Here is a 13853-nt window from a genome sequence, read left to right on the forward strand (position 1 = left end):
CATTATTGTTTATCAGATATAACTTCATTTTGTCTATAGGGCATAAGTTGGGGGCATACTGATATATAAATCAACTTAATTAAATAAAAGTTGTATGAGTTGTTCAGTTGTTTACAAGTCAATACATTATGTAACTAACTTTTTATTTTTTTTTTGGTTTTGGTTTTTCAAGATATTTTCACATTCAGCAATCGTGAGATTAATCCTCCATTCCTACGATCAAAGCATTAAGCGGTAGGGAACTGGCTATAGAATTTTTTCATTCACTAGAGGTGGAGATCGAACCCTCAACCCTTGTGATTATACAACTAGTTATAACTAGCCTCTACCCAATATACAACACATTTCTTATATATTATTTTTCGTGTCTCTATAGCTTCTTGAAATGTTATGAACTTTTAGTCAAAACTATAACTTTTGTGCATATTATAGCTAGAATTTTTGCTCGATGTACAACAAAAGGTAATTCTTTTTTCAATTTTATTAAAGCGGTGTCAAAAAAATCAAAGATTCTAGACCAACTCTTACCATAAATTATAATATTCTTTTTCTACAATTTCTGTTGTAAAAGATAATTTTTGTTGTAATAGAAAAGAAGACCCAAATCTCATTTACGTATGACAAAAGGAAATATATAACAAACTAAAATAGCAAATTTGCCAACTTATACTCTTTTTATCAATTATTAAATCAATCTCCCCTTCATAATAATTCATACATGAAAGATTAAAATAATTAACCTATTCTTAATTCTGCACATCATGATCAAAATTACCTAATCCCTTTTGTTTGTTTTGTTAAATTATATCTTTCTTAAAGCTCAGAGAAAATCATTTTCTTTACTTTATACTTTATTGATTGGCAGCCTTTATATTTTATTAGATTTTGACAGGGTAGCCCTTTTATTTAAATATGATATCTTTGATTATGTATCGATATAACACTAATAAAAAATATATATAATAAGAGAGTGTACCTCTATTCTATGGTATTTTTTTATGTTACAAATTACAAATTAAAATCACTCTGGTTATACTCAAAGTCGGATCTATAATTTGAATTTATAGCTCAGTCACTAAATTCATACATTATTTTAGTTATTAGTTTGAACTTCAATAGATATATAATAATAATAATTATTATTATTACTACTACTACTACTACCCCTATGAAATTTTTTTTATGAGTTTTTCTTTTCTGTATATCCTCTTCATAAATATTTTTATCCATGGGTGATGGGACCTAATTTTAAAACTTTTACAATTATGTTCTTGTGAGTTCTGTTCGTATTTTCAATAAAAAATGGAAACAAAAAACATTTTTAGATCAGAAATAATCGAACAGAAAATAAATCCTATACACTAGTTCAACCACTCCTATAGATTGGAAGACTGATGTATGTAAATTTCATTTTAAAAAAAAAAGCAAATAAAAGAGTAAAATGGCCTATTGTATTTTCATTTTTCACTAATATAAATTGTTAAAGAAAAGAAAAAAATTATTTTTTTTCAAACATTTAATTTCATTGAAAATATAAAACCAAACGACAGAACACATATCTAATCACGTGTGCAGTTCGCCGATGATAATGTTTGGTCGTTTAGTTAGTCACGTGGCTGGCATTTTACACTAGTCTCGGGTGGACCTGATACAGCATGATATGATATTAAATAATTGAGAAAATATCCGAGTAACCTTCTGAATTATATCAAAAAAGGTTATAACATACCTTAACTTAAAAGGAATTCTATTACCCCTAAACTAATTAAAAGTGTAATTGTGATATTTTTAGTACCTACGTGGCACACACGTGTGCCTACGTGGATACTTCAGTGTATTGTGCTACGTATGTGCCATGGAGGCACTAAAAATGTCAAAATTATTCTTTTAAATAGTTCAAGTGGATAGTAGGACCCCCTTTAAGTTGACGTGTGTCATAACCTTTTTGGACATAGTTCAGGGGATTAATTGGATTTTATCTCTAAATAATTCAATTCAATAATTTTAATTTTTGAGTCTTTTTTTTTAGTGGCTCTAATTGTTCATCAAACCAAGTTCCAAGAAAAAAGTTATGATCATTTTAGCTAGACATTATTCAAGTTGCACAATGGGCCATGCGACGCACAAGTAGGTACAATGTGATTGGTCGTGCGATGCACCCCCCTTTCCAGACGTAAATTTTCATTGCTCTTTTATTAAATCAGGAGCAAACTAGTTCTCTCAGCCAATTTGTTTTAAATCCTAAATGTCGTCCTAAACGAGCAAATCATTCTCCAATTCCTAATTCCTCTTTTCTCCCAAATCTCCAAAGCTCCCAAGTCCAAGACCTTTCCGAAGATTCTTTCTAATTCGGATTTTTGCCCTAAATCGAATTAAACATCTTCTCTAAAGTAAAGTTTTCAGGCTCTTAATTAGGTATCAAAGACTATGATAAGGTCATCTCTCAAAGTTTTGCTTCTTAAGTTATTCGTCAAAGGTATGTAGAGTAACTTTTTAAAAAACCTCTTCTGAAATTTAAGATCGTCTTTTAACAGTTATACATGTTATATATTTCAAGTATTGAGTTAGGCTTGCAAAGCATGTTTTGAATTGATGTAAAAAAACATGAAATTGTGACGAAATTATTTTTTTAAAATTACTCTAACTAATTGATGAATTGAATTTGAAGAGTGAGGTTGAATCAATTTTACTTTCATCCATATTAAAGTGTTTGATATACTAATTTGGTCAAATGTAATTGCTACTTGATGAGTTTTTACGATATATTAATATTTTAATACAAAATTATTTTACATAAGCCTTGAGAAATTGTGACTCCTATTTAGTACTAAATGAATTTCATAAATGGTTTGATTGATTTTCAAGGAGTCTTATATGCGTGATTTTTGACATATTGGGCCTAAGGAATTGATAATAGATCTTATGATTATGAACGATGAAACAGATTACTTGCAAGTCTTTTAATGACGATATCAGTTGTTATCTATGTTCTTAATGAAAATGTAAATGTTTTCAAATCATGCTTGATGATGCGAAAATACTAAAAATATGGATTTAAAGAGAATTAGATGGTTAATTGAGAATGTGTAAGTCCAAATGGCTCTCAAAATCTGTGTTTTGTCAACATAGGTATGATTTGATCCTTAATTGGATGACCTTATGATTTCCTCTATGAGGATGATTGTGCTGGCCATAATGATTTAGTCTTGATTCATGCGATAAACATGGATTGAAACTTAGTTGATCGAGCGTTGATCAGACCCACATAACCCGTAGTATTTAAATGAAAGTCGGTGATACCATTTAGTTTAGAATTAAAGAATTTAATGTTTATGTTTTCAGCCTTTGGAGTCACACCTGATACATTTCATTATACTTTGATTTTACTCTTATGGTTCCTTTATATAAAGCATATCTTATATATTCATTTACTTGTTCTTCATGCCAGTACATTTTACGTATTGACTGTCTTCGAGCAGCTATATCGTTTCATGATGTAGGTTCAAAGGCACATTCTTGTGATACTGTGCAGTATTAGATTTGTCTGGGGAGCTCCAACAATTGATGAGCCCTCCATCTTCCGAAAGGCATATGATTTTTCTTTACATTAGTCTTGATTATTCATTTTACAGTATCTTTGGGGACTTAGATTTTTTACTCTTTTATTAGAGTCTTCGTAGACCTATGTAGATATTGTTTAAGTATTTTGTTCCAAACACTTGATTAATTTTTATTATATTTTAAATGAATTTTCTCTAATGGGTCTTTCTTCTGCAAATACTTATCGAAATACTTATAATGATATGCTAAGGGGTCCTCTCGGGTCTACATTGATTTGAAAGGCCCATTACATCCATAATCTTTGCTCGGATCGTAAAAATATACTTCGCTACGTATTTAATATTTCTTGATAAATATTGAACGTCATACCAAATCTATTTTTTGTTTTTTTAAAAAATGCATACCAATATCATTTAAGAAATTTAATTTGAATATAGAATTGTATTTGGTTATATTTTTGCAAATTATAGACGAGTTAGACTTGCGATCTCAACCTTCTGAAGGTAAAAGTAGGACTATACACATGCTATTTTTTTGGAGATTTTACTTGTGAAATTACACAAAGTATATTATTATTGTTGAGAAAAAAAATACTTTATTTAAAATTTATGAAGACGAAGTTGAAAAATAGTTTAAGAACACTTTTCTAAATATAAAATCTAACTTCAATCTGAATTTGAGAATTTTACAACTAAATACAAAATTTAAAATAAAGTAAATAATTACGAATTTTCAAAAATAATAATTCTCATGACCGAACAGTTTCGTATTGTAGGTTCCTCCAGTTAGATATCTTTCAATTTCACAAAGTGTGTGAATCCAAAGTTTAGAAGAAAAAGAAAAGCTAACAAAAAAGGGGAAAAGAATAAAAAAAGGAGAGGAAAAAAGGTCATGGCATATTTCTACCACATACTAATTATTTTAGTAAAAGATGAAAATAGGAGAAAAGAAGCTGAAAATGATAGCTTCTCAAAACTTAATGAAATGGTAGGGACCTCTTTTGTCTACCCAAAAACTTTAGTCCAAAAATTATTATTTTTGCCCATTATTTCAAGATACAATTATTATTTATTATTTTTGTAAAAAGAATTTCACTTGCCAAGAAACTTCTGCATTTAGGAGAGGTCTTTTCTTCTATCATTATAAAACAACAAAAACAATAAAATTGATATATAGTTTTCATCAATTAAGAGAAAAGGCAACTATCCTATTATTATATAGTTAAATAATTTATTTATTATATTTTTTTATTTTTAAATTATTAGCTATATTGACTTGTAGAAGTTTTCGTATAATTTTCAAATCTCAGTCTCAATCAAGTAAGAAAGAAAATATTTTTAGCTACGACACAAAATATTATTTTATAAAATTTAAGTTTATACTTGAATTCTTATTTAAAATTAAGTGTTTGACCTTCGTATTCTAATGCCTTCACATAAATTAAGACAAAAAGTATTCAGAATCTATAGGAAGAGAGAGAGATCCTCTGTCTCCATATATATATATATATATTGTTTCTCATTCTATGTTCGGTATTTTTATTGGAGCCCGACTAATTCAGATTCGCGCTGCATATGGTCTATTCGGGAGAAGCGCTTTCTACCAAGGATTTTTTCATATCCAAATTCAGTGGCAGAGCCAGGATTTTCGTCAAGGGATTCACAAGTGAACATATGAACTAACCAAAGGGGGTTCGACATTTACTCTATATACATAAAAAATAATTTTAACCATGTATATATAGTATAATTTATCTCAAGTATAGCTCCGCCCATGTCCGAAGCTCAAACTCGAGACCTCCGATAAGCTTTTGGTGGTGGCCTATACATATATTAGTGTATACAAAAGTTGCAAGAGAGTTAGGTCTATCTATTTATATATTGTGTATAACTTATTGGTATTTCACTATTTTTTCCTTCTCTCTCTTTCCTCTTTTCAGTTTAGTGTAAAAATGGCTGGCATGCTTCCTGGTGTTGAATGTGCTAGAAGAAGGAGATTTCATCAAAGTAGTGGATGTATAGATTCATCTAGTACCTCTAGTTTTTCATCCACAAGGAGGTCTTCTTTTTGTCTATACACTAGTAACCATGAATATCCTCTCAACTCAAGTTCATCAAAGGTATTAATTATTAGTACCCTCTCAATGTTTGTTGTGTGCATTTCATAGGCAAGTTTGCATCTATCATAGCTAAATTTTTATGTGGATGTAATGATATGTGTTGAGTATTGAATTCAGATGAGCTTGAATGAATCGATATGGACAATCAAAATTCATATAGCCGACCTCAATTACTCACTTGGATTTAAGACATTTGTTGTTGTTATTGCTATTATAATGACATGATACTTTTCTTGTGTATTTATTAGGAAAGTTGCATGTGGCACAGTTAAATTTTTATGTAGTTGTAATGATATGTGTCAAGTATTGAATTCAGATGAGCTTAAATGAAGCTATATGGACAACCAGAATTCATATAGCCGGCCTTAATTATTTACTTGGATTTAAGACATTTGTTGTTGTTATTACTATTATAATGACATGATACTTTTCTTGTGTATTTCTTAGGAAAGTTGCATGTGACACAATTAAAATTTTATGTGGATGTAATGACATATATTAGTATTGAACTAAGATGAGCTTAAGTGGAGCGATATGGATAGCCAGAATTCATATAGTTGATCCTAAATTACTATCAATTGAGGTTTAATTTTTGTTACTATAGTGTTGTTGTACTAATTATTGTGTGCTTTCTTGCATAATTGAATTAACAGCAAAGGGGTGCAATAAGCCAAGTATACCAAGATGAGAAACTAGATGAAGCTGCTAGAGAAGCCAAGCAAAGGTTGGATGAGAGGCTTAGTGCAAGATGGAAGTCACAAAATAAGAGGTGAAAGACTCACTTCTCCTTTCTTGATATAGGTTCATGTTGTCAAAGAGTTTAGTTTTATATACTGACAGTCATTTTATATGAGGTAATTACACATAAATTTATCAAGTAAAAGCGATAATATCTTCTTATGTCTTGATTTAATATAGGTTTAATTTATGTTAGTAATGAGTTTAAGTTTCATGCATTCATGAGTAAAAGATTTGATTAGTACATAATCAGATCATTTATAACATAACTATAACAAATAACTGTAGTACCAACTAGTAACCTGATAAAAATAACTACTAGTTTACCATCGATCACATGTTAAACTAATCACTATCCTAACATATTGAAAATCTTTATACTGACGGTGTATATAACTTAAACCTGTTATAATGAAAACCATATAATTTCTAAATTGCAACTTCAACCATCAATTGTTTGACTCTTTACCCTCATGTCACTAAGTAGTATTTTTTTTCTTGTGGTATTGAATTTAGGAGTCCCAAAAATACACAACCAAAAGATCAAAGACAAGGGATGGTGGAGAATAGGCCAAATTTGCAAGGAGAAGTTTTTTCAGGACTAAAGAAAAGTGGATCAAAGAAGTTCAATTGGGCAAAAATGATATGGAAATTTCAAGAACAAGATGAATGTGCAATTTGCTTGGACCAATTCAAAATTTGCGATAACCTAACGCAATTGACATGTGCCCACAAGTTCCATTCCAAGTGTTTGGTTCCATGGCTAGAAGCTAATGCACATTGTCCATGTTGTAGAATGACAACAATTTTGACTAGTACTAGCACATAATGTCTCTTTCTTCCAGCTTTTAGGTGTCCAAGATTTCTAAAAATGTACAAAAACAATAAATAAATAGATATAATATGTGTCTTGTAATAGAACCTATTGAATATATGGAGATTTCAAGAAATCTCTATAGAGTGTAAGCTATGACAACAATTTACTCAACCATGATTTTTTTATCTCAACTAAGTAGTAAAGGAAAATTAGTTAGACAAGAATAGATTGCTCGGATGATAAACATCCACAAGAACAAATATATAGGCTCGGATGATAAACATCCTTCACTAACAAAAACAGATTGCTCGAATGATAAACATTCTTGACTGACAAAAACAGATTGCTCGGGTGATAAACACCCTTTACTTCCAATCGTGAGGTTGTACATTTATTGATTCTTATTAAAAAATCTTTGTCAATTGCTATTGAGTAGCATTTGGAACAAGTGATTTAAATCGAACAAAAAATCACTATCTAACATGTTTTTTGATCCACCATGAAAGAAAATTCTCAATAATTCAATTAGTTTTCACTATCTTCTCTGGTCCCACATAATAATGTACCCTAGTATTATTTTGTTAGCAATGAAAATTAGGATGGGCATGCCATATATATCGAAGAACCAAAAAATCAAATTTAATCGAGTCAGGTGGTAATTCAATTTTGTTTTTTTTGATTTTTTCATACTAACTTTTATAAAACTTCAATATTCGATAGAGTCACAATTTTTACTCTTCTATTAATCGAAAAGTATGTATAGAAAAAGAACAATTTTTTTGTGTCATTTTTAAAGTACACTTGTTGATCCATTTGGTTTGTTAATCAATGTGACTTACACCTAATCAAAACCAAAATGACACTTAGACATATTCCATAAGAAGTTAAAAAGATAAAGTTGTTGAGAAAAAAATTTGAAATATACCTAAATTTTGGTGAAATTTGTTGTAATATATCTTAATTTTGTCGGGGTTCTATGACCCCCTAGATTATTTTTTACTGTATTTCTGTGACATATATTTTTCGGTTGGACCACTGCGTGAATACACGCACAGTGAGCGCGTAAGGGTCTGAAGTGATCCCGCTAAGCAAATATATGCCATAAACATGTTATTTTCGGATACACAAAATTTGTATTTCAGCACAACAACTTCAACACTAGTTCAAGAATAAATCAAGGACACTTATGAAGTATCTCAACACCTTCAACACAAGATCAAAACGACCTTTCAAACAAGTGTGTTTTCAGAATTTTATAGAAAAATTAGATGAAGCAGAAAAGGCCAAGTCCTTCAACTTCACGAAGTGTCCTTAAGGAAATAATTCTCCTCAAGTACCCGAGTTGCGGAATTTTTCCTCCCAGGATAAAATGGCCTAACAATCCGACTGTAGTGGTAACTCAAATGATCAGATTCTCTTCGAACTCACTCAACGATTAGATGATCACACAGAGTATTTCAGAAAACAAGAAGTGCTTATTGTAGAAAAATTTCGTACCTAAATCTGAGGAAAAATGCAGGTCTATAAAGAGGCAATGGTTCATTTGAAAAGCAGTGTGTCAGTTCTTCGCAGTTGTTTCTACACTGCGCATAATGGAGGAACAATTTACTGTTGCGTCTTTGGATTTTCAGGTTTCTGCACGGTAATGGAGGAACAGTTTATTGTTGCGTTTTTGGATTTTCGGACTTTCAAATAAATTTTGAAACAGAAACTTATTTGGAATCGGTGCGAGGCACCTCTTGGTTCTTGCCTCACTTACCATGTGGAGCAAGTGTTCCTTAATATAAACACTTGAAAGTTTCCTTCTCCCATCAATATGGGAGAATTAGTAGATTTTCTCAAATTTTTAGTACACTTTCCATTTTGAGTGTTATCTCTCGGTTCCTCACCTCTCTATCTCCTCAAGACAGTGGTAAGATCTGTTTACACTCTCCCATATTCAAACCTCACTTGTGAAATTTCACTGAATATGTTATTATTAATTTAATTGATTTTCGAAACTAACTTTTTTAAAACTTCGATATTCGATTCAGTCAGTTAGTTGTGTCATTTTTATGGTACAATTATTGATTCATATGGTTTGTTAGTGGAAGTGACTTACACCAAATCAAACCAATATGAACTTAGACATATTCCATAAGAAGTAAAAAGATAATGTTGTTTGCTATTAGGCCAATAGGGACTTACGCGAATAGAAACTTATTATCAACATGAGTCAGTGGTGTAGTAATGGACTGTTTCATTCTTTATCAGAGGTTTCGGGTTCGAGTTCTGGGTATGGAGAAAATCTGATTGGGAGAGTCACCCTCAGAGTGGGCCCTACAGTGCGCGATTCGAATTAATCGAGTACTTCACTGAGTACCAAACCCCACCAGATGGAAAAAGAAAGAAACTTATTAGCTTGTGATTTTAGGTACTAGTCACTAAGTTGTTATTAATTCTTCATTTGATCATTATAGTCATGTGATATTACTTAAAATATAGTATGAGGTGAATTAATTATTACAGCCCATATAATTCATGGTATATTTTTTAATTTGAGGTGTTTATTTACTTCACCCGAGGATAGAACAAATATTATCTGTTAGTAGAGTAGTGGTACCTCAAATTTCAATAACTTTATCGAATTTGAAGATAGCCACAAATCACACAAAGACTCAATTTTGTTCGTAAAAAATTACACAGAAAAAGTGCAAATATTCAATTTTATTCGTAAAAAATGCATTACGATAATATCCTTTGTTAACCTTTTCGCTCTAAAATGCAATTTATGTCAATGTATTGACTCTAAATTATCGTATTTTTAACAACCCACTTCAAAAATAAAAATTAATAATTCGCTATTGAAATTACCACCAATTACTCCAAATCAAACACATGATAGTATTTTGATTTTTGTTTAAAAAACTAATAAAGATAATGACCACTCAAACAATGGAAAATAAGAAATACCAAAAATAGGAAAATGATTAACATCAAGGACGATCCATTGCAAATAATTATTTGCCATAAGTTAATTATAGGTCTATCAATTAGCTTTGAAATTTCAATTACTCACTAATGTCTCTCGATCATTTGGCGAGTCTATCTTAATTTTTTTTACAATATAAATTCCAACAGTTTGGAGCTTAATTACAGTAAATTTTTATATTTTACATAATTACTAAAAATTTCGATCTCGGGTCTATCGAGATGCATAATTAGCTTCTGATAAATCTAAGAAAGATACATTTTTTTTTGTAAAAATACATAATTAGCTTTCGATATTTTTTTTTTCAATTTTGGATCTATCAAGATATATAATTAGCTCCCAATAAGATACATAATTAGTTGAAAATTTTGTAATTATTTTGTAAAGATGAAAATTTATGTAAATATGATAAATTAAGATTGTATATTTTATGTTATTTCTCCTTAAACCTATTAGATGAGGTTTTAAGTCCCAAATTGTGTTAGTTAATCTAAGCCCAACCTTAATTTCCTCTCTTGAGTTTAATTAAAGAGAATTGGGGATAACGTAGAATTAGCTACTCCCTTGGAAATTAATACAAAGTAAGATTAATCAAATACGCATTTCATAAAATGCAAGAAAAAATCAAAACAAAAGCAACAAGTATTGCATCAAAACCTTAGATCTACTAAATACTATTCAAATATGAAATTTAACTAAATACATCAAGGATATTCAATGCAAAACAAGGAATTAAAAATTAAAAGTAAAAGAATTAGGAATTTCTCATCAGATGCTTGCAATTTTCTCTTACTATGGCCTATATAGTTTGTCTTGGTTTCCTGACGGAGCCAAGATTTTAATTAAGAGAATTCGAACGTGTATACACGAACTAGTCCAAGGAGGTTCAACATTCACTATATATAAATAAAAAATGATTTTAATTATACATATTATATAATTTTTGTCCAAGAAAATTCAAATAAACCCTGTGTATATATGCTAGCTTTGCCCCTCATTCCCAAAGCTTCAAAGTGGTCAAAAATGAAATAATGTCCTCCAAGTCTTGATTTTATAGGTCTCTTGTCACCACTTTTGCCTTCATGAAAAAATGACCAAAATAGCCTCTTATTCTTAGATTTTCTTATTTGCATTTTGACCACTTTTTGTACTTTTAGCCATTTTATTTGTCTCAATTTGACCTCTTTTTGATTTGTTTTTTTACTTGATTAGTTTCTCTTAATACTCTTCTCAACCATACAAAACCTATAAAATAGAAAGCAAACGATATTAGATGCACTATTTTCTCTATTAAATTACAAAAATTTAACATTAAAATGAATCCGAATTCACCAATAACCTATCTGCTAAAAAGTGCGAATGTCAACAGAGTATAATAGATGAATTTTAAAATATATATATATATATATATATAATCTATCTAATTTTGTGATGCGATTCTGAATTCACTTGCACCGTAATTTAAGCATAACTTAGTTCTTGGTAAAATTCCATGTAACTCATGAGAAATATTGTGGAGGGTTTGGAGGATGATTCTGTTTGTGACGTCAACATAGGTCAAATTAAAATATTAAGATATCTATTTTCAGATTGATTGTTTACTTATTCGCTCAACTCAAGTTAAGATATTTATCTATGTGTTATATTTTAATTAAATAAAAATATATTGGAGTCAATGAGGGCTTAGTAAGATAGGAAGCTTGGTAGAGAAGCCTTTAATGGTGGATAGTAACACTGAGGAGAAAGCAGGCCTCAACTATGCTAGATTACTTGTTGAGGTGGAATTAAATGTTGCACTGCCAGACACTATAATGTCCAGGAATGAGAAAGGGAACATAGTTTATCAGAAAGTGATGTATGAGTGAGACAAGGAAAACAAGGCTAAAAATCGAAATTGAACACTAAAGAAGCAAAAATCAGAAGCCAGAAGAAAGAGAGATGAAGCAGAATCAATAAGAAAATTGCATTAAATGAAAAATAGTAATGAAACATACACCAACCCTAATGATTAGCACCAAGATGTGTATCAAACACCTAGACACACCTCACCATTGATGGATAACACTTCATTCTTAGGTGAACCAAAGGGATCAAGTCCTTAAGCACCACCTTTCTTTACCAAAATGCCAAAACAGGATTGACCTTGATTCTAATGTCTTTTTCAAGAACTATAGCTAATCTAAGAGAAAACTACACTAAGAGTAATACTCAATTTCAATTCATCAAAGTCTTATGAAAATACAAGTCAAAGTGCCTATTTATACTTATTACAAACAATGACTAAAATACTCTTAATGAAGGGTGCTCCTTTGGAGTGTAAAAGAGGAGTCTCAAAAGACCATAATACCCTTAATTTAAGGTTCTCTTGGAGTGTATCCAAGGCTGCCTTGGATTATATTCAAGGTCCCTCTTCACGTATTAGCAAGTACACTCCCTTGGATGAATGCAACATACTCTCACGAGCCTCCATCTTCATAAATGGCACCTTGTGTGTTTGGACTTAATGAATGGCGCCTCTTTCATTCTCTCAAAACCGAGGATGGTTTATTCTTCAAGTCTTATGGTCATCAGGTTAGCATCAAAGCAAGCAACCAAGCAACCTTTCACACGCGGGATTGCTTTATATCTTGCTCAAAACGGGCTTTCCTTGCATATTCTTGTGCCCTTGAGGTGACCAAGTCTTGATTCTTTAGGTGTTGGCCTCCAAATAAGTCATCAAAAGTTAAGGCATCCATTTAACTTGTATCATCCTCCCCTTCTTAAAAAGGATTCGACCTCGAATCCAAACCTTACAAAACCAAAGAGAGGACAAACAAATACAAACTCCTCATGGCATGAGGGTTAAGGTTAGCACAACAAATCAACTCTACATGTCAAGGTTGTACATACTTGCAATATAACCAAGGATCATTTGAATTAAATATTAAAAGTTCAATGAAAGATGCACAAATGATTTGGTTATGTGATTCACCAAAATTGATACTTTGTTTGTCACCTAGACCAAGCAACAAGTTGGGTGCACCAACATCATCAATTATATATTTGACACCGGGGTCAAATGGGAAGAGTGGCCATAGACACGGGTTTAGACAACACTTCCCTTTCCCGTGGTCTCTACCCAAACTAAATGATATACTCTCTACAATAGCATACATATCATCCAAGGCAAATAGAGAGTAGAGAATGGTATCACTCAAGTCAACTTCTACTAAGGTGCCCTCATGTGTGTACTCACTACTAGTTTTCCAATATTCACCATGAGTACTCTCAACAATAAAGTCATACAAAGTAGAAGATGGAGTAGCTTCCAAGGCTACACATTCATTATCCTTAAGAGTACTCGCATCTTCTAAGAAGAGATTTCCATTTTTAGGAGGAATGTTGTCACACCATAGTGGGTTAGCGTATAGGCTATAGCCTCCAAGGTAAGTTATATCATCCTTTTCACCACTAGGCTCATTAGGAGTGTTTATATCATCTTTAAATAAGACATTATACTTAAGGAGAGCATAATCTAATCCACGGGCAGATTCGAAACACGTGAGTTCTTCATTCTCTAAAAGACAATTATCAAGTTTCAAAGAGCTTTCAAGTACAAGACTATCCCAAGAATATCTCTCAGGTTCACTCCCATTTTGTTGATCAAC

General features: G+C 31.1%; 1 protein-coding gene across 3 annotated transcripts; it reads left to right on the forward strand.

Moving 5' to 3' along the window:
- Positions 1 to 2018: 2018 nt before the first annotated feature.
- LOC107877686 (probable E3 ubiquitin-protein ligase RHY1A) lies at positions 2019 to 7426 on the forward strand. Of its 3 annotated transcripts, XM_047415178.1 has the most exons (5): positions 2019 to 2476; positions 3501 to 3587; positions 5501 to 5680; positions 6334 to 6449; positions 6935 to 7426. In XM_047415178.1, exons 3-5 carry the CDS (start codon positions 5513 to 5515, stop codon positions 7245 to 7247), a joined length of 597 nt encoding a protein of 198 aa, XP_047271134.1. In that variant the 5' UTR covers positions 2019 to 2476; positions 3501 to 3587; positions 5501 to 5512; the 3' UTR covers positions 7248 to 7426. The 3 variants fall into 3 exon arrangements, with proteins under 3 accessions (XP_047271134.1, XP_016579864.1, XP_047271133.1); XM_016724378.2 differs by lacking the exon at positions 3501 to 3587 and having other exon boundaries at positions 2083 to 2476; XM_047415177.1 differs by lacking the exons at positions 2019 to 2476; positions 3501 to 3587 and adding an exon at positions 5101 to 5252.
- Positions 7427 to 13853: the final 6427 nt, after the last annotated feature.

Source organism: Capsicum annuum, chromosome 7, assembly GCF_002878395.1.
Source record: "Capsicum annuum cultivar UCD-10X-F1 chromosome 7, UCD10Xv1.1, whole genome shotgun sequence".
Taxonomy (NCBI): Eukaryota; Viridiplantae; Streptophyta; class Magnoliopsida; order Solanales; family Solanaceae; genus Capsicum; species Capsicum annuum.